Source organism: Chinchilla lanigera, unplaced genomic scaffold (assembly GCF_000276665.1).
Source record: "Chinchilla lanigera isolate Chin_1 unplaced genomic scaffold, ChiLan1.0 scaffold00080, whole genome shotgun sequence".
NCBI lineage: Eukaryota > Metazoa > Chordata > Mammalia > Rodentia > Chinchillidae > Chinchilla > Chinchilla lanigera.
In genome coordinates, this window is record NW_004955481.1 from 328,418 (window position 1) to 347,951 (window position 19,534).

General features: G+C 42.3%; 1 protein-coding gene across 16 annotated transcripts in view; it reads right to left on the reverse strand.

Moving 5' to 3' along the window:
• Positions 1 to 19,534, reverse strand: part of Rap1gap2 (RAP1 GTPase activating protein 2) — a 241,080-nt gene that overhangs the window by 32,007 nt on the left and 189,539 nt on the right. For all 16 annotated transcript variants that reach the window (XR_263756.2, XR_263755.2, XM_013503479.1 and 13 more), the window contains 5 exons: positions 15,602 to 15,680; positions 14,740 to 14,793; positions 12,142 to 12,225; positions 4,246 to 4,346; positions 1,598 to 1,727 (listed from right to left, as the gene is read on the reverse strand). Coding sequence is in view for 14 of the 16 variants with exons in the window: in XM_013503479.1 (XP_013358933.1) it covers positions 1,598 to 1,727; positions 4,246 to 4,346; positions 12,142 to 12,225; positions 14,740 to 14,793; positions 15,602 to 15,680 (448 nt within the window). In the remaining 2 variants the exon portion in view is untranslated. The remainder of the gene's footprint in view (positions 1 to 1,597; positions 1,728 to 4,245; positions 4,347 to 12,141; positions 12,226 to 14,739; positions 14,794 to 15,601; positions 15,681 to 19,534) is intronic.

Genomic DNA, 19,534 nt, shown 5'->3' on the forward strand with positions numbered 1-19,534 from the left:
AGAGCAACTCAGAAGGCTTCCTGGAAGAGGATATTGGGGGCTGATGGAGATATGGATGAGCAAGGATGAGGTCAGGAGCTGGATCATTCTACCAGAGAGCCACGCTTAGAAAGGATCATGTCACCTGACTGGGGAAGATAGGTTGGAGGGGGGAGTCCCACCTTGCTTCACTATCCCAAGCAGTGCCAGGGGCTTTTGCATATAACATCAGCCACCTAGCACCGACTGTGTGTAGGAAATCCTGTGATTCTGTTCACAGCTATGATATTAAATGTTAAAGCCCTCTTGTACACCAGGTCCTGGTGGGTTCCTGCATGTGCCTTTACTTAGGACCTTTACTAAGGACCTACTGCAAGCAGCGGGGCTTGGCTCTTTCATGTTGAGTTTCCCATACACTGAGTATCTGCTGTATAGTAAGCACCATGCCAGGTACTGTTTATGAGGATTCTCTCACTGCATACATGTCCTCCTTACTTCTGAAAAAGCCAATGTTTATGCAGTCCCTGCCGAGAGCCAAGCTCTGTGCCCAGGTAAATGCCCCAATTAACACAGGTCAGGCTGAAGTGGCCCAGAGAGAACAAGCCATGTGCTGGGGCAGCAGGTAAGGGGGACAGTGAGGTGACAGAGACTAAAGATGAGTCGCTGAGAGAAAACCCACTTTGGGCTACAAAAGGCATCCTGCACTGATTCATTTCTGAGACATTCAATAGTTATTTGGGAGCCAAATCATAGTCTTGTTTGCCAATCTCCTTTTTTTTTCCTAAGAAACCAACCATGATGTTTACAGTTTTATGCCCCTGCTCCCTCTCCAGTCTCCCATTTAGAATCAAATGGGCCAGAGTTTGGGCCAGAGACAGGAAAGGGGCAAAAGGCAGGAGCAGGAAGCATCACAGCTACTGGGATCAGCTGTGGGTTTCAGAAGAGAGACGAGGCTGTAACCAACTGGCCAGGAGAGACGAGGCTGTAACCAACTGGCCAGGTGGGGGCAGGGAGGATTCTCATGCAATAAAAGCTTCACACCACTTAAGCAGCAGAGAAGCAAAATGACTAGTGTGGTCTGGCCAGGGAAGAACTATTCTACAGGAACCAGTCACAGGTCAGCCATCAATTGTAGAAGCTCTATATTCACAAACTTTTAACAGGTGCTGACACAAGTACTGATATTCCCATTCTACAGACAAGAAAAATGCGGCTACAAGGTAACCAGTTTTCCCAGAGTCACACAGCCTTAAATGGCTCCGTGGCTTCAAGTCCCCATCCATAGACCCTGTCATGCACCCTGACCATCACCCTATGTGCTCACAAGCCCAGATCCGGTCCCAGCTCAGCCCCTAGTCAACTGGGAAATGGCAAGGAAGTTTTTATTCCTTTGGTGCTGAGGATGGAAACCAGGGTCTCATGCACGCTAGGCAAGTGTTCTAGCGCAGATCCTCACCCCAGCCCTCAAGGATGTCTTTTAACTGCTCACCCTGGGCTGCAGTTTCCCCAGAGTCAAAGTGGGACTAAGCCAGAGCCCTGCTCAGTTCCCACTCCACCCTGCACTGAGCTGCTGCACCTGTCATGCACCAGGCTCCCAAAACACCCCCAACCAGGTTACCTGCTGGGCATCGCCCTCAGTGAAGGGCAGCTTTGTGGAGACGTGAAACATGATCTCCCGGTCCCGAAATGTCGTGTACACTGACTCCACCCCGGTCTGTCCATGGGTTACATCCAGGCCTCCTCGGAAACTGGGCAGGAGCAGGGAGAGAAAAGAGTGAGGTGAAGTGGGCAATGTGGTACCTTCTCTAGGGATGGGCGGCAGGCAGGTAGAAGGGAGGACAGAGCAGAGCTGAGAGTAGACAAGAGCACAAGATGGAGAAAGCAGGGACATAAGTTCCGAGCAGACCAGCCCTGCTGCCCTGACTATGAAGCTGGCACTTAAAAGTCAAAGGCAGAACCTCTACTTCAAGCCTCAGCTGTGTTCCCTCCACACCACTAGTCGTGGCTGTCCAGACAGATGCCCCTCCCATTGCCAGTGATCCCCTAGGCTGGTCACAGGCATCTGCTCTCTGCAAGGCCATGTCCAAGTCATGCGTCCAGGGCCAGGGCAACCAGCCACCCTGCCGGACACTGGGGAGCCCACAGGGGTATCTGGAGGCAAGCAGGAAGGTGGCAGATGCTTTGCTTCCAGCCAGCTGGTCCTGATGTAGAGGCCCAACTGTAGCAGCACTGAGGTGGGGGTATCAAGGAAAGTGCCTCCTCACAGGCGGGAAATAAAAGCATGAAGGAACTGGCCAGGCCTCCAGGATCTATCCTTTCTGCCTTTACAGAAACACAGCCACCAGCCCCCAACCACATTCTTCAGCAAGGCCCAGAGAAGGCAGATGCAGACTCCTTCCAGAAAATGAAATAAACTGGCATGGTGTCACACACCCATAATCCCAGCTACTCAGGAAGCTAGAGCAGAAGGATGGCAAGTTTGAAACCAGTCTGTGCAACTTAGTGAGACCCTATTTCAAAATAAAACATTTTTTAAAAGAGTTGGGGATGTAGAGCTTGGCGCTAGAGCGCTTGCCTAGGCCTAGCAAATGAGAGGCCCTGGGTTCACTCCCCAGTACTGTAAAAAGGAAATGAAATAAGATGGATTTCCTATTTCATCACCTGGATGTGAGAACTTCAGCACTTAATACATGCCCGAAGTATGCTCAGCCCAGCATGGCACAAAGGATCCTGGATAGGTAGCCAGGTATTCCAGGTTCTATACCTGCTTCTGGCCCTGAGTCAGCACAGGACCTTGGTTGTGGCCCTTAAGCTCTCTTGGTGGCCATGGTGGCCTTCCTCTATAGCATAAAAGGATAGGATTACATAATCCCTGTGTGTATGTACTGTATTTTATCTATTCTAACAGCTACACTCTTCGCGTTTTAATATCACCCAAATCAGCATGCATCTTATAAATGACAGCATCTTGAAGTCAGTGAAAGACAGTAAAATGAGAACAATCAGAATGGCAAAGACCAATGTGTGACACTAGCATAAGTGCTTCATGTGCGTTATCTATCTTAATCCTCTAACAATCTTTTTGGGCTCAGTGTTATCTTTTATCTCCTTTTTCACATATGGGAAAACTGAGGCTGGCTGAGGCAAAGTCCCTTGTTCAAAACTGTTGAGCCAGTAAGCAGCAGAGCAGGGATTTGAACCCAGGTGCAAGTGACTCGAGACTGCAGTGGTGACTTGGAAGAGAGGAGAAGATGGAGGACGAGGGGAAAGGGAAAAGACAAGGAAGGAGGAGAGACAAGGAAGCAGAAGGGGAAAGTGATTACTGCATACTACTGCATACGGGGAAACTGGGTTAGGTACTTTTATTTTTTTCCCATAGTACTAGGGATTGAACCCAAGGCCTTCACAGTGAGCTATTCACCCCACGCCCTAACCCTTTTGATACAAGGTCTCACCAAGTCACCCAGGCTGGGCTCAAACTTTCCGTCCTCTTGCCTTAGCCTTCTAGATTGTGGAGATTATAGGCATGGACCACCGTGCTCAACTGGGTTAGGTAGTTTGCACATAATGCTAGCTTCTGTTAGCACTTGGTCTCCCAAAGTTGAGAAGGAGATAGTATAGGAATTCGAGGGATGGCAGCCGTGAGCCAGCCACCTAGGGCTGGTTAGATTCAAAGTAACATCAAGAGCCAGGGTTCTCTAAACGGTCACCCCAATATTCTCTGATTTTCTCCACTCTTTTCCTCCAGTGCTAGAGATCAAAATAGCCCCAAAATTCTATCTTTCTTCCACTTAAAGAAAAACAGATTGCTGCATGAATTCCTGCCTATGGGGTTATTATATTTGCATGAACTCTTAATTACCCATTCCTGGTGCATTATCTAAATGAGGTCATTTTCTTCCAAACTGCACAAGGCTCTCTTTTGCCTGGCAGGTGAGTGGTAGAGAAGGTAGATTCATTTCGCTCTCAGTCTGAGCCAAATGTAATTAGGAAGGCAAATCTCAGGAGGAGAAATCTCATCAAGAGTCTGCAGGCCAAATGTCAATGTCTTTCAGACAACCTGCCACACTGGATTATCCCCTAGATCACTGATTCTTCAGGAATGCCAGTAAGGGAGTACTTATCAGATGCTGAAAAACAGTCCCATATTCCATGTATGCGTTTTTAATTCTCACAAGCTCTCCTTAAGGACTGAGCTGTCTGCCATTGGTCCTTGCTCTAGGGTCTCATCCATGGAGCTACAGCCATCCCTTGGCTAAAACTCACCCTTTAAAGTCCTGCAGTGTGATTGTGTCCCCCAGTAGGTCCAAGAACTCCTTGAAAGCTGGGCTCTCCTCATTGTTCCAAAATAGCTCCTCCTCTAGGGTCTGAAAGAAAAATAGAATGGTGCAGCAAAACACACCTTCTTGGTGCCAAGAAAAAAACAGAGTTGTCCAGATATGGTCCTTTTCTACCTTTTTTCCTATCTGCCAATCCATTCACCATAGCTGTCCTCAATTGGAGGAAAGACTAGGGTGAATTACTCAACACAGTTGAGTCCTAAGGGCTAGCTGAAGAGGCATATTTAAGCAAAGGTCGGTGCAAAAGGCATAGCTGAAGCAAAGAGTTCTCAAAGACTTAATGTCAGAAACATAATCCATAATAAAAAAATTAACAGTTAGATTTCCAACAAAAGATTAGTAAACCCCCAAACTCTACAGTAATCAAAACCACAATGAAACATCACTTCATACCCACCAGGATGGCCATAATAAAAAAGAAAGAAAATACCAAGTGTTGGTGACAAGGTGGAGAAATCAGAACCCTTACACGTGGCTTTCAGGTATGTAAAATGATAGAGCTACTTTGGAACAGTCTGGTAGCTCCTTAAAAGGCTAAAAAGAGTTTCCATGAGACCCAGAAATTCCACTTTTAGGAATACAGCCAGGAGAAATTACAACAACTGTCCACACAAAAATCCGCACATGAGTATTATCAGCAGCACTATGCACAACAGCCTCAAGTGGAAACAACCCAAAATGCCCAAAACGCCCAAAACTTGGTGAATGGATTTTTAAAATGTGATATATTCACGCAATGGAATATCTGACCATAAATAAGGAATGAAATACTGATACATGCTACAACATGGATGAACTCTGGAAACAGTTTGTTAAGTAAAAAAAGCCAAAAACAAAAGATCCTATATCATATGCTTGCATCTGTATGAAGTCCAGAATAAGCAAAGCTACAGAGAGAGAAAGCAGACGAGTAGCTGCCAGGAGCTAAAGGGAAGGGGGTTGGAGAGTGACAGCTGGAGGTTTCTTTGGGGAGTGATGAAGATGCTCTGGGATTTCGTAGTTACTGTTGTACCACTGTGTGATTTCACCACCAACCACTTTATGGAGACATAATTCATATACTATTGGAAGTTCCATGGTATGAGAACTATAGATACCTCAATAAAGCAATTATTAAAAAACTTACAACACAACAGCAAAGAAAAAATTTAATTAGGAGATGGTCAAAAGACATGAACAGATATTTCACCTAAGAGGATATGCAGATGGCAAATAACCACATGAAAAGATGTTCAACATCATTTTCCACTAAAGAAATGCAAATTAAAACCACAATGAGATATTACTACACATCTATCAAATGCTAAAATAAAAAAGTGGTGACAACCCCAGATCTGGCAAGGATGTACAGAAATTGGATTACTCTTAAACTGATGTTGGGAATAACCACTCAAGAAAAGATTTTGGCAATTTCCTAAAAAACTAAACACATAATTACCATAGAACCAGTACTTGTACTCCTAGACACTTGTCCCAGAGAAATAAACACTTATGTTCAAATAAATCCAAATTCTGTATACAAATGTTCATAATAGCTTTACTAATAATAACTCAAACCTGGAAACAATCCAGATGTCTATCAACGGATAAATGGTTAAACAAACTGGCACAGTCACACCATGGAATACTACTCAGCAGTAAAAAGTAACTAGTGATGCAAATTTGAATGAAAAGCAGAGAAAAAAATCCCAAAGGATTATATATTGCACAACTTCATTTACATAACATTCTGAAACAAAGTTTTTTGAAGTTGGATAACAGATTAATGTTTGCCAGGGGCTGGGGCCTGGAGGGAAGCAGGGAGAACAGGCAGCAGATGGGAAGGTTATAAAAGGAAAATACAAGAGAGTCCTGTGGTGATGGAATTCTTTTTTCTTGATTATGGAACCTAAACATGGATAAAATGGCATAGAATGAAATGTACATGGTAAGTTGAAGAAATGTGAGTATCTGTAGATTGTATCAATACTAATATCCTGATTGTGCTATAGTTTTGTAAGACATGACCCTGGAAGAGGGAAGCAGCTAAACGGTACTTGAGATCTCTGTATTATTCATTACAACCATGTGTGAATCTACAAATATCTAACAATTAAAACAGAAAGGTAAGCTGATGACAGTAGCAAGCTGTGCAAACAGTGGTAGACTTAAAACACTGACCAACCTGTCTGATCAATAAGCTCTGCCCACAGCATCAGGATCTGCAAATAGTTGGAGGCTCTACAAACACAGGAATGCTCTGCAAAAATTCATGGACTGAATTGAATGGCTGCAGACAGAAATATTCACTCTACTTTGTCCAATCATAAAGGACAAAGTCTCCAATAGGAGATTCTTTAAAAGGTTCCTAATGCCTGCGTTTTTATTTATTTATTTTCTTCCCATGCTGGAGAGTGAACCCAGCGCCTCACTCGTGCTCAAAGGGCACTCTTCTGCTGGGCTACGTTCCCAGTCCCGCTTATGCCTGCTTTATAACAACAGCAGACCTCAGCTTCCAAGCCTTCCATAGGCAACAAAATCTAGTAGATCTCAATAAGGTTAGCTTGGTTTTTAATAATGTTTTTCTTTTTTTAGAATTACCTTCATTTTGTGGCAAGTGATTCAGTTGAAGCAGAGATTGAGAATTTCCTTTACAAATAAATGCACTAGGATAGGAACTAGGGGAGGGAGCGCAGTGGTAAGAGCACTTGACTAGTATACGAAGCCTTGGTTTCCATCACAAGTGCACAAGTTAAATAAATATATTTGTTATTTTTATATAGGTATAAATACATTTATTTCCATCACAAGTGCACTAAATAAGTTAAATAAATACATTTAAGTTGTTTTTTTAAAGAAAAACTTTATAAAGTATTTAGTAGTTAATAGTATAGGTGTGACAAAAAAATTGCTACCAGTGCCCTGTGGTAGAACAAGGATTACGACAGATCTTGAAAGTTGAGTGTGGATGTCTGAAGTTTAGAAAATACTGCTTTAATCTGGGGGTCTGCAAACTCTGGCCCATGGACCAAGTCTGGCCTACTGTCTGTTTTTATAAACATTTATTGGAGCACAGCCAGGCCAGCTAATTTACATACTGCCTGTGGTTGCTTTTGCTCTACAAGGCGGAGAAAGTGGTTATAACAATCAATGCCCACAAAGTCCAAAAACTCTACTATCTGGCTCTTTACAGAAAAAATTCACTGACCCCTGATCCTTAGCGTGCCGTGAAGCCACTGCAATTCACAACGCACTGGTAAATTTCACAGACAATACTAGCCAAGCATCCTGTCTGCCCCAGGTCATGAGGTATGAGAGAGCTGCAGCTAGCAGCAATCTAAATCTCCACTAGGAAAACAAACCAGTGTATGTTCTGGGGTGGGCACCTCTCTTCCAGGATTCACACCCAACCTGGAATTATTAGCACTGTCATTTTTATACAGGCCTTAGATTTGAGGGAGTGGGTCTTAGTCATGACTGTATCCCCCTACAGTGCCTAACCCAGTACATGACAAACTGGAGAGTTCTGTGAGGCTTATTTATATCCAAAGACCAACATACGGCTTTTATACAAGAAGTGCTCCTATTAAGTGTCCCCCTAGCTGTGGGTTTGCAAAACAACAATCTGCCCAGTTGTGTAAAAAAAACAGTTTTATCTCCTTGGCTTTTCCCCCGATGGCAGCATCAGGTACATAAACAATATACAGATTTCTTCTGAGACATGGATGGTAATACTCAGTAATTATAACTTTGCTGGAACACTGGATTGTAATCACATTATAAGATCTGTCTCGGTAAATTTCACAAGCAAAGAACTTTAATTAGGAGGGGTTATATTAGCCGAGCTGTACAAAATCAAAATGTAATATGTGAAAATAATTAGAGTGACTACCTGAATAATTTCCCTTAAATTATAAGATTCACCCAGTGTTGGTATTTCATATCCTAAACTCTTCACATAATTAGAGTGTTGTTCAGCAAACATGTGCCCCTTATGGTCTGATATCTTTGGACGAGGAAAGCAGCTATTAACTAGCCAAGAATGACACAGATTATGATGGACAACACCACTGACCTGTCATTAGCAGGGCAAAAATTTCCATTCATTCATTAATTCATGTAACAACTGAGAGTATTTATATAAAGTTACCATGTAGGCTCTGGAATAACACAAAGATGAAATGGGTGTGGAAGAGTCTTCTCATAGCACCTGCGTGATGAGACATGGGTGTGTTCAGCTGAGCACGCTGCTAGAATGTTAGTGTTCACGGTGGAAAAGAGATAGGGTGGGGAGGACTACCTGGGCAACTCTCCCTGAAGGAGGAGCAATTGTCTCCGTTTTGGCTGAACCTGACCCTATTTCCATGCATTGATATGTACAGAGCTGGCTGGGACTTTTCCTTATCCTTTCAATTGGCTTTAGGCAATGCATATAGAAACACCACCACCACCACCACCACCATTTGTTCCCATGTGTGAGCTTGGAGAGGCAGGATGGTGAGCCAATGCTCCATGCTGCTGGCTGGGATCGAGCCTCTGAGATAGAGGCTATGACTTCCCAGGGCTTGAAAGATTACACATCAGAGCTGAAGCACTAACCCCAAAACATTAGATTCTATCTCAATTGTGTTATACAGACTATTCTTTCTGCATATCCTTCTCCGCATATTGCAGAGGTGATTTCACACCTCTTCCCTAGCCCAGCTTACAGCACTCACCTACTTCCCAGCATTCTCACAGTCACTCATCCTCTAGCCACTCCCTTCTTCACGAATTAATAAAACCAAGATTCGGCCCCGGGTGGAGGCCTCTGTTGCAGATAACCATCATCATGGCTGGACTTAGGACCCCTTGGCTCCCCATAACTACGAATACGCCTTAGTGTCTTTATTCTCACCATGGGCTGCACTGGAAGTGGTAGACTGGAATTAACTCACTAGAATTCCAATAATTTTTCATGGGATTACAAATATAAACTTCCTGGGCAGAGACGAGGACCAGGAAGGGCTCTCTATAATAGGGAAGATGGGAAGTTCACAGGCAAATAAATATGGAAAACACTGAGTTTAACAAAGTTATAAAGAGGGGGTCACTTTGGTATTCTTAAAAGCCTTTATAATGTTTCTGCAGAACCAACAGCCCTCCCCCAAGTCATCTGCTCACAGAATACCTTGCCAGATAAATATCTCATGGAATCACACTTTGAGAAATATTATTTAGGGGTTTTTCATAGATTTTTATTAGTACATGTTTGCAGTACATATTGTTTACATTCGTTGTGGGGAATATGTAAATGTACTTAACACATCTTAATTCTTTTTGTTCCACTTTCCTCCCCATCCTTGCAGCCTCCCTCCATTTCTAGATCTCCTTCCCATTTGCAAACTATCTTTCTCCCTGTCCCCTGTTACCTATCTTTTACTTTGTTTTTTAAATTATTTGTACTTGGAGTTTCTCATATGAAGAGAAGGTATGAGATAATTAAGCTTGTGTGTCTAATGTATTTCACATAGCATTATGGTCTCCAGACATTATGGTCCATTTCCCTAAAAATGACCCATATTTATCCTTTTTTAAAGTGACATAGTGCTCCACAGTATATAAATACCTCATTCTCTTTATCCATTTGTTGTTGTTGGATATACAGGCCACTTCCAAGATTTAGCCATTAGAAACTGCACTGCTACAAACGGGTTTACATGTATCACTGTGGTGTGATGTCTAACTCCTTTGGGACGATAACTAAGAAAGGGAATAGATGGGCTGAATGGAATTTCTGGTTTTTGTTTTCTGAGGAAGCTCCATACTGACTTCCATACTGGTTGTACAAGTCTACATTCCCACCAACATTGCAGAAGACTCACCAGCATTTGTTATTGTCTGATTTTTTGATAATAGCATTCTTCTTGAAGTAAGATATTGCATTTCTCTGAAGGCCAGAGATGTTGAGCATTTTTTCAGGTATTTATTGGCCACTTGCACTTCTGAGAAGTGTCTACTCATTTCAGCTGCCCATTTTTTGATTTGGTCTTTCTTGAGTGGTTTGGTTCTTTTGAATTCTTTGTATATTCTAGGTATTAGTCCTCTGTTAGAAGAATAGCTAGCAAAAATTTTCTCTCATTCTGTAGGTTGTCTCTTCATTCTATTGATTGTTTCCTTTGCTGTGCAGAAGCTTTTTAATTTGGTTTAATTCCTTTTGTTAATTTTTTATGCTATTTCTTATACAACTGGAGTTCTATTTAAAAAGTCCTTTCCTGTGCCTATGTCTTCAAGAATTTTTCTTATTTTCCAGCAGACTGTTTCTGTTTTAATATTTATGTCTTTGATCCATTTTATTTCGGTACATGTGATAGATATGAACCTAGATTCAGTCTTCTGCATGTGTATAACCAGCTTCCCCAGCTCTATCTGCTAAACAGGCCATCTTTCCTCCAGCATATGCTTTTGGCTTCTCTGTCAACTATCAGATGACTTCATGTGCCAAGGGTTGTTTCTTCATCTTTTATTCAGTTCCATTGATCTGCATGTCTGTTTTTGGGCCAGTACCATGCCATTTTTAATCACTTTTGCTCTGTATTATAAATTGAGATCTAGGGTTGTGATCCCACTTCCTCCCTGTTTTTGTTGCCCATGATTGCTTTTGCTATTCTCAGTCCCTTCTGATTCCATATAAATTTTAGGATAGTTTTTTCTAGTTCTGTGAGGAACACTGTTGGTATTTTGATTGGGATTGCATTAAATCTATGTATCAGTTTTGGTAGTATGGCCATTTTGACAACATTGATTCTGCCTATTCAGGAATAGGGGATAGCTTTCCATTTTCTTACATCTTGTTTGATCTCTTTTTTCACAGTGCTGTAGTTTTTGTTATAGAGGTCTTTCCCTTCCTCAGTTAGATTAATTCCTATGTACTTAATTTTTCTTCATGCTACTGTTAATATTACAGTTTTCCTAATTTCCCTTTCTGTAAATTCATTATTAATATACAGGAAGGCTACTTATTTCTGTGTGCTGATTTTATATCCTGCTGTATTGCTCAATTTGGTTATTGATTTTAGAAGTCTTTTGGTAGAGTTTTTTGGGTCTTCTGTATAAAGGATTACGTCATCCTCACATAATGACAGTGTGACTTCTTCCTTTCCTATGCACATTCTTCTTAAGGAAACATTATTTTGGTCAGCTAACTCCAAGGCTTAATTCTTAAATAGAGTACTACAAGACACAGAGGAGGGAAGTTGTGACATGCCATAAATTCTTTAACAAACGGCTCTAACAACTGGCTTTATACGGGCAGGAAACAGAAACTGGTGCTTGCCAATTTTCATAGTATAAATACTTCTATGGCTGATTTCAAGCTACCAACATGATGTCAGTGAATGCAAAGTTAGGGAGATGCACCCAACTGACTCCTGCACCCTGTTGAATTTTGGGGAGAAAAAGCTAATTCCTGGCTGGGAGAATGGGAGAATTAAAAAGTAGTTTATGCTAATCTGATTCCTCAACTTAATTTGATAATTTGATTTTCAGGCCATAGATAAACAGAAGCTGAGATAACCAGGAAGAATTAGACTTCACTAAGATAACCAGGAATAATCCGACTCTACAGTTTAAGAACTACACAACCATGTAAAACCACCATTTAAAAGACTTGCAGGCTTTTTTGTAAGAAGTAGCCTTCCTTGGAGATCTTGTCACCACCAGTCCAATTCATACTTAATGTGACAGTTGTATTTAGATTGTTTAAGAACACAGTTCAGGGCTCCTGCACTTAGGATAGAAAGATAAGGAGTCCTCAGTGGGAAACCATAGGATACAGTGATTGATATGGATTCATGGTGCTTACCTGCCTGGCTTTCTGATAAATGACCCCAAATTTGAATGTGTTGTTGACGTCATGCTCATCATAGGACACAATCATTTGGGAGGCCTAGAAAATGTGGGGAAGAAAAACAATCAAGACTTGTTAATGTGGAGCAAGTAGAGAAGCAAATGAAAAAAGAAGCACCCTCTTGGGCACAGAGTGTATTCCCAATAAGAGACTTCCACACATACGAGGAAGAGAGGGACAACTCTCTCCAAGGAGGTTAGCTAGCTCCCAACACTGGCGCTTCTCTAGTAGTAACCAGCAGTAACCTCTGCATCAACCATTCTGTTCCCATCCAAATGCCCCAACCACAGCTTGAGCACACAGAGTCCAGAGAGACTCGGAACGAACTTTACCCCAGTATTTTTCTATCACGTGAAAAGTAAAGCCAGAACCCCAAAACCTGCTACCAAAGCTGGTTCTAGTTCCAATTCCTCCTCTTTTCAGAAGTATAACTGTGAGCAGGTCACTGCTCCTATCCAGACTTAATCCCTTTATCCATAAAATAAATAGTCTGTAAAGAGGAACACATCTTAATAAGATGAGATATGCAAAGAGAAAAAAGAAACCTGACCAGTGTTTCTATCTAATTTTTCATTTTGCCTCATAGAGTTGATGTCTGGGGTAAAAAAAATAAATAAGTCAATTCTAGCTCTGAATCTGCTCTAAATCCATGTGATTTGCAGTGAGATACTTAATTTCTCTGGACTTCAGTTTCCTCCTCTGTTAAATAGAAATGTGTAGGGATGAAAATTTCATGACATCAGTCACATGAAGTACTAAGCACAGAGCAACTATCATTATCATCATTATCATTATCATCATCGTGTATGAACCTCTAGGAAATCAAAGCTGACCAGCTTTAAGGTGCTGTTGGGAATTCTTCTGCAGTAAAAAGGAGGGATCCGACCATGTGTTATGCCAGCAAAGAACAAACCAGGCATAATTTGTTGGCTAGAATATGAGGCCCAGGTTAGCTTACTACTCACTGCATATTTCTGTTCTCAGATGCCTGAGGAAGTGACACTTCTCAGCATCCCCAGCAAGAGCCCTGCTGGCTGCACAGGAGCCTTCACTCCTGCCTGGCATGAGTCCAAGGGAAGAATCAGCGACCCTGCCAGGAAGAGGGACCAGGCCGTGGAGACCTTCCGAGTAACATTCTAAACTCTGCAAGTTTCTAAAACACACACACACACACACACACACACACACACCCCTCAGCCAGATTAACATCCCAAATGGTCTTAAACAGTTATAGATGTTTTCCAATAAAGAAAACATAAAAATACAGCTGCTCTTCTAGTATTCACAGGGCTAGAGGCTTTCCAAGTGATAGCAAGAACCATGGAGATGCACATCATAGTAAACAGGATCTGACAACAAAAAATGCCAAACCTATAGTTCAGTTAGGTCTTTATGATGGGGTTTTAATGTGTGGTTAAACTTCACTAACTCAGCTTTAATTATAAAAAGAGGTCAGTCTGAATGATAAGAAACATTCAGTGGTGCACATACATTATTGGTAGTGTCTACAGGCACTAAAATGGCTAAAATCTCATTTGGGAGAGAGCTTTTCAGGAGAGAGTTCTGCTTCTTAGCAGAGGGACAAATAGATGCTTCCGAGTATGTCACACCCAGTCATGGACTTTTAAGGCATTTATTCCTGGGGGCTCTGGATGTTTCACCAGGACGGGGGCCTCTCTTCCCCAGCAGACACGCATCATATAGTTCCTGGTGGTCAGAGCTGGAGCGTGGGGCATGGACACAGCCGGCCCCAGCGAGCCTCAGCAGCCACAGCCCTGGGCCACAGCAAAAGCCCAGAAGCACAGCTCTGCTTCTGTTCACTCCCTCCAGACCCTGCTGGCTCAGGAAGCCACAGTCAGTTCACAGGATCTTTTCCTGTGGCCAATTTCAAGCAATTTTCCATCCGTGGGTGATTTAAGTCCTGTCATGCCATAATCATTCTTGAGCGCATGTGTTGGTTTGTTTCATTATTAGTGTGCTTCTTGCAACTCACATCTCTACATCACAACTGGAGTCAAGATCAGGCGAATGCTAAGAAAACCACTATCAAAGAACCAGCCAGTTTATTAATGAAGGCCAGCAGGGGCTTGTAAAGCCTCAGAGCTGAGGTAACATGGGCAACAGGGAGTGGAAGTCTGGCCTTTCCGTTCTTAATCTGTGTCCACCCTCGGTACCCTACGGCTCCACGATGGCAGAGTGGATCGGCACCAGTTCCCAGTGACAGGGAGAATCATGCCCTGCCCCAGCACAGGCTTCAGGGCGGTTCAACTTTGGTGAGGTAAAGAAGCTACCAAATTGCTACCCTTTGCCACCTGCACAGCAAACTGGGGACCTACTCAGGTAGGCTAGAGATCCAGGCACGCTGAGGATGGATTCCCAGTGGACCATTTTGTGAAAGAAGGGCAGAGAAAGAGAAAGAGGCTTATCATGGAGACCCCAGAAAACCCCACCATGATGCAGAAAACTCCCCACAGAGCAAGCCATGGGTGTGCAAATCCATGCCAAGCTGCAGAGTCCTGGATAACAGGCAAAGGAGAACATGAAGGTCCTCACCTTGGGGTACAGGACAGGGTTGAATTTCAGCCCCACAGCGTCATCACAGAAGGCCTAAGTGGACAGAGAAACACACAGTTCAGGGGCCGAATCTGTGGAGCACGTTAGAGCTCCTGTGCCCACAAGAGAAAGCAGGACTGGCAGGGTAATACGGACAGGATCAGGGCTCTGAAACCAAAGTCCGGCTCTGCTGCTCACTCACGTATGCCCATACCAGTTAACTAACCTTTCGGGAGCTTCCTGATAAAGTGGGGGGTGGGAGGCCGAGGCTTATCTCCACTCTGATCATAAACAATTCTAAAAAGCCACCCCCCTCAACTCCCATCAAAGGTACTTGGCACAAATTCTGTTAGCATTCCTGTTCCCAGAGTGAGGGTCCAACTCAGCCCAGCCAACCACCCCTCTTTGCTGATTCCATAACCAAGCTCCTTGTTCTCAAAGTAGGGACATGGGCCCCTCTGCCCATGGGGCCCATGACAACTCCTTACTTGAGGCAGTGCCGGGTCTGGATTATCCCTCGCCCTGTCCTCACCTGTGAAAGCTCTCCTGGCCACTCTTTGTACCCGTCCTCTGAAATCCTACAGCATTCACCATGGCCAGCTCAGCTTCCACCTTCTCTTTTCTCCAAAACTAGCTCTGAACTATCTGGGGTGGCGACCATGCAGCAAGGATGAGGTGAGGAGAGGAGGGAAGGGAAGGGAAGGCAGAAACAGCTGCCAACAGCCAACATTCTCATCCATGAAGTCAAAGGTGTTAGAGAAAAGTGGCCTCCCCCAAGGGCAGGGCCTGTACCCCACCCCAGAGACCAGTTCAGGATGACACAGGAAGCCACCTTCTTCTTCTTTCTGGGCTTGAGGTTTACCTTGGCAATCTGAGGGACGCTGGGCAACTTGCTAAGTCCAGCCAAGGGGATCCGCTCATGCACTGTCTTCAGTTTGGACCTACAGTGCAGACAAGGGTGAGACCAAGGCATCCATAAGAAACGGAGTCAGCAAGGAAGGTGGCTGAGGTCACACCACACAGGGCACTTGCTTCAGGTCTCCCCAGTGGCAGATCAACCTGTATTCGCCAAGCCCATGCGTGAAGCACCGCACTCAAACAGTAAGAAAATGGAATCCTGCCTAGGTACCCAAGGGTAGGTGGATATTTAAAGTACAGGTCTGGCAATGTCATCTGCCACTGAAATATGGGAAATGCAATTAGCCACCGTCAAGGTCACCATTATTCTTTCATTGTTTGTGAGGTTTTTTTATATTCTCCCCAAGAACTGGGCCTAGCTTCTACATATATATTTGGATTTGGACATGCAAATGAACTGGTATGAAAAGATAAATCTAATATTTGAAAATCTGGATTTACTCAAAATATAAATGGGATGGAGTCTGGTTTATGAAGAGATTCACCTAAATTTAGCCTGTTCCCCTGATTCATTTAGCACATTATGAAAGTGTTGAATTTTCATGAATGCTTTTCTGCATCTGCCGAGATAATCATATGATTTTTAATCTGTTAACCTGGTGGATTACATTTCTGTTGAGCCATCTTTTCATTCTAGGGGTAAAACTCCAATTGTTCATGATAAACTATTTTTAGTATCCTGCTGAATTCAATTGATTAGTAGTTTATTTATATTTTCATATCTATGTTCAAAAGAAACACTGGCGTATTGTTTTTTTTTTTCTTGTACTTCCAATGCCAGCTTTTGATAGTATGGTATTATTCCAGCCACACAAAATTCTGGGATAGCTTCTTGCCCTCTAACATAGTTTATATTATACAGGGATTTTCTATTCCTTAAACATTTGCTAAAACTCCCCTATGACATCTCTGGGCCTGCTGTTTGTTTTTTGTTTTGTTTCATCTGGGTTAGTTCATTTGACTTGCAGTACTTGGCTTTCAACCCTGTTCTTCATCCCCCAACTACATCCCCAACTCTTTTATTTTTCATTGTGAGACAGGCTCTCCCTAAATTGCCAGGCTGGCCTTGAACTTGTGATCCTCTTGCCTCCACCCCTTGAGCAGCTGGGATTATAAGCATGGGCTACTGCACTCAGCCTGCTGGTTTTTTGTTTTGCTTTTGTTTTTAATAGGAAGGGGATATTTTATAGTTCTTTAGTGGTGAATGCTTAGGCTTCCTACTCCTTACTGAATCACCTTTGGTAGTTTAAGTTTTTCTATAAAAATACCCATCAAATGCATTGAATCAGAGTTGGTTTTGGTTTTCTCTTAGGATTTCGTTGCTATTAGTAGTATGTCCTTTCCTTTATTGCTTAATACTATTTGCATCTTTTTGGCTTTCCTTAATCAGCCCTTAGCTGGAGGTTTGGCTATTTTATTAGTTTTTTCAGAGATAGCATTTGGTTTTGTTGATCATCTTTATTCTTTACTTTTCCTTTCTCTCACTTTTTTCTTTTCTTTTTAATTTCCTTTCATTTCCTTTAGGTTTCTCCCTTCTACTCTTTTTCTAACTTCCTGGCTTTCAGGCATACACATTCAATCTTCCTTCTTTCTTACAAATATATTTAGAGCCATGCATCTCTGCAAATACCACTTTTCCTGCATCCCACACAATTTGATGGTTAGTATTTTTACTGTCATTTAGTTCTAAATATTTTGTCAGTTCTTTTGTGATTTCCTCTTTAGTCCATGAGTTGTTTAAAAGGGTTTTTAAATTTTAATATGAAGCTTTAATATGAAACTTGTTTCCTTCAATACCACAATTTTTTGTTTGTTTGTTTTTTGAGATAGGGTCTCACTATGTAGCCAGAAGCTGGCCTTGAACTCACAGCAATCTTCCCGCCTCCGCCTCCCAAGTGCTAGGATTACAGGCATGCGCCACCAGGCCCGGCTCCCAATACTACAATTGTTGATTTATAAATTAGTTGTCTTATATTCAGGGACTATACGATACTATTTGAAATTTGTTGACTTAATACATAGATCTTTTATTTACTTACTTTTCACGTTGCATATGTGGGCTGGAAAAGGATTTTTTTTCTCTTGCTGAGAGTAGGGATAGAAATTACAAGATTAAATTTTTTCACTGTATTGTTCGAATCTTCTATATCCTTGCAATTTTTGGACTGCTTGACCCATTATTTTCTGAAAGATGTTAAAGAAATCTCCCACTGTAACTGAGGATTTGTCTACTCCCCACCCTACCATTGCTGCTGTTGTTGCTACTGCTGCTGCTGCTGCTGCTGCTGCTGCTGCTGCTGCTGCTGTGCTGTTGTTATGTACTGAATGTTAAACCCAGAGCATCACAAATGCTAGGCAAAATTCTACTACTGGGCTACACCCCAGTTCTTTCTTCTGTTTGATTTTGAGACAGAGACTAAGTCACCCAGGCTGTCTTGCAATCCTCCTGCCTCATACTTCAGCTGGGATTATGGGCATGCACCACTACACCCAGCAGTTTCTCCCTATATGTATGTCAGTTTTTGCTTTCTAAATTTAAGGTTGTGTTCCTCAGTACCTGTCCGTGACTGTTGGGCCTAGGTGGCCTATCCTCTTTATCATCATCTAGTCTGAGGGGCTCAACAAAAAGCACCTTTCCCTAGCCAGATTCTAAACAAAATCAGAAAGAAAATCGTAACAAAGAGTAAAGCAGTTGGGAGTCAAAACAACTCCTTTCTTTACTGATAAAGACCACATAGGAATACAATGATTATTCTGAACATGAAGTGAGTCTTCCTAACTAAACCACAGAATTAGACATATTATCCATCCACCCAGTCACAGGCAGTGATAGCCCTGGGCAGACACAAGACTCTTCCTGTGGGGGCTGCTCAGGAGAAAAGTCCAAGAGAAAAAAGCAGAAAGAACATGGCTACATATCATGTTCCCAAGTTACACAGGAGTACTTCCTTTATCCTGAAAGCTCTTTCCCTAGAATTCTATTTTGTCTAATTTTGTTTTAAGTATGGCTCTTATAAGCAGAATATAGCTGCATTTTTTTAATCCAATCTGCCAGTTTGACATTTTAGTAGGCTAATTTAATCTATAATTATTGCAACTACTAATATGTTTGAAATTATTTCTAATCTATCATTTTATATTTTACATTGTAGTTCTCTATGGGATTTTTCCCCACCCCCACCCCTTTCTTGACTTCAGTTGAATAAAGCTGTGGGGTTTTTTGGGTGGGTTATTTATTTGTTTGTTTGTTTTTTGAGATAGGGTCTTACAGGCTGGCCTTGAACTCACTATGTAGCCCAGGCTGGCCTCAAACTCATGGCGATCCTCTAGCCTCAACCTCCCAAGTGCTGGGATCACAGGCATGCCCCACTACACCCATCTAACATTTGTAGGTATTTTTGGCTTTGTTTTATTATTCTCTTTTTATCTCTCTGCTAGTTTGAGAGCTATAGGTTATATTTCTGAATCCCCCAATATACACACATATTTTTTCCAACAAACTAAAATTGTTCTCTCTCTCCTGGGGTCGGGGGATAAAATTAAAACAATAAAGTATGATTTATCCACTGAATACTTCCCTTCCTATTGTACTTGCTATTTTTGTTTATAGTTTTACTTCAGGCCTTCTTTAAAACATGCCAAAAGTTACTTCTTTTTTCCAGTCAGTACACAAATTAATTAATATACTTCATCTATCTCTTGCTACTTTTTAACCATATCTTTTCTTCTGGATTCTCCTTTTTCCCTTAATAGTTCCCTTAATCACTCTTCCAGGGAGAGTGAAAGAGTGATACACTCTCTTTAATTTTTATGTTTGAAAATAGTTTTGTCTTTGCTGATAGTTTCTCCAGGTAAAGAATCTTAAGAATGTTTCTTT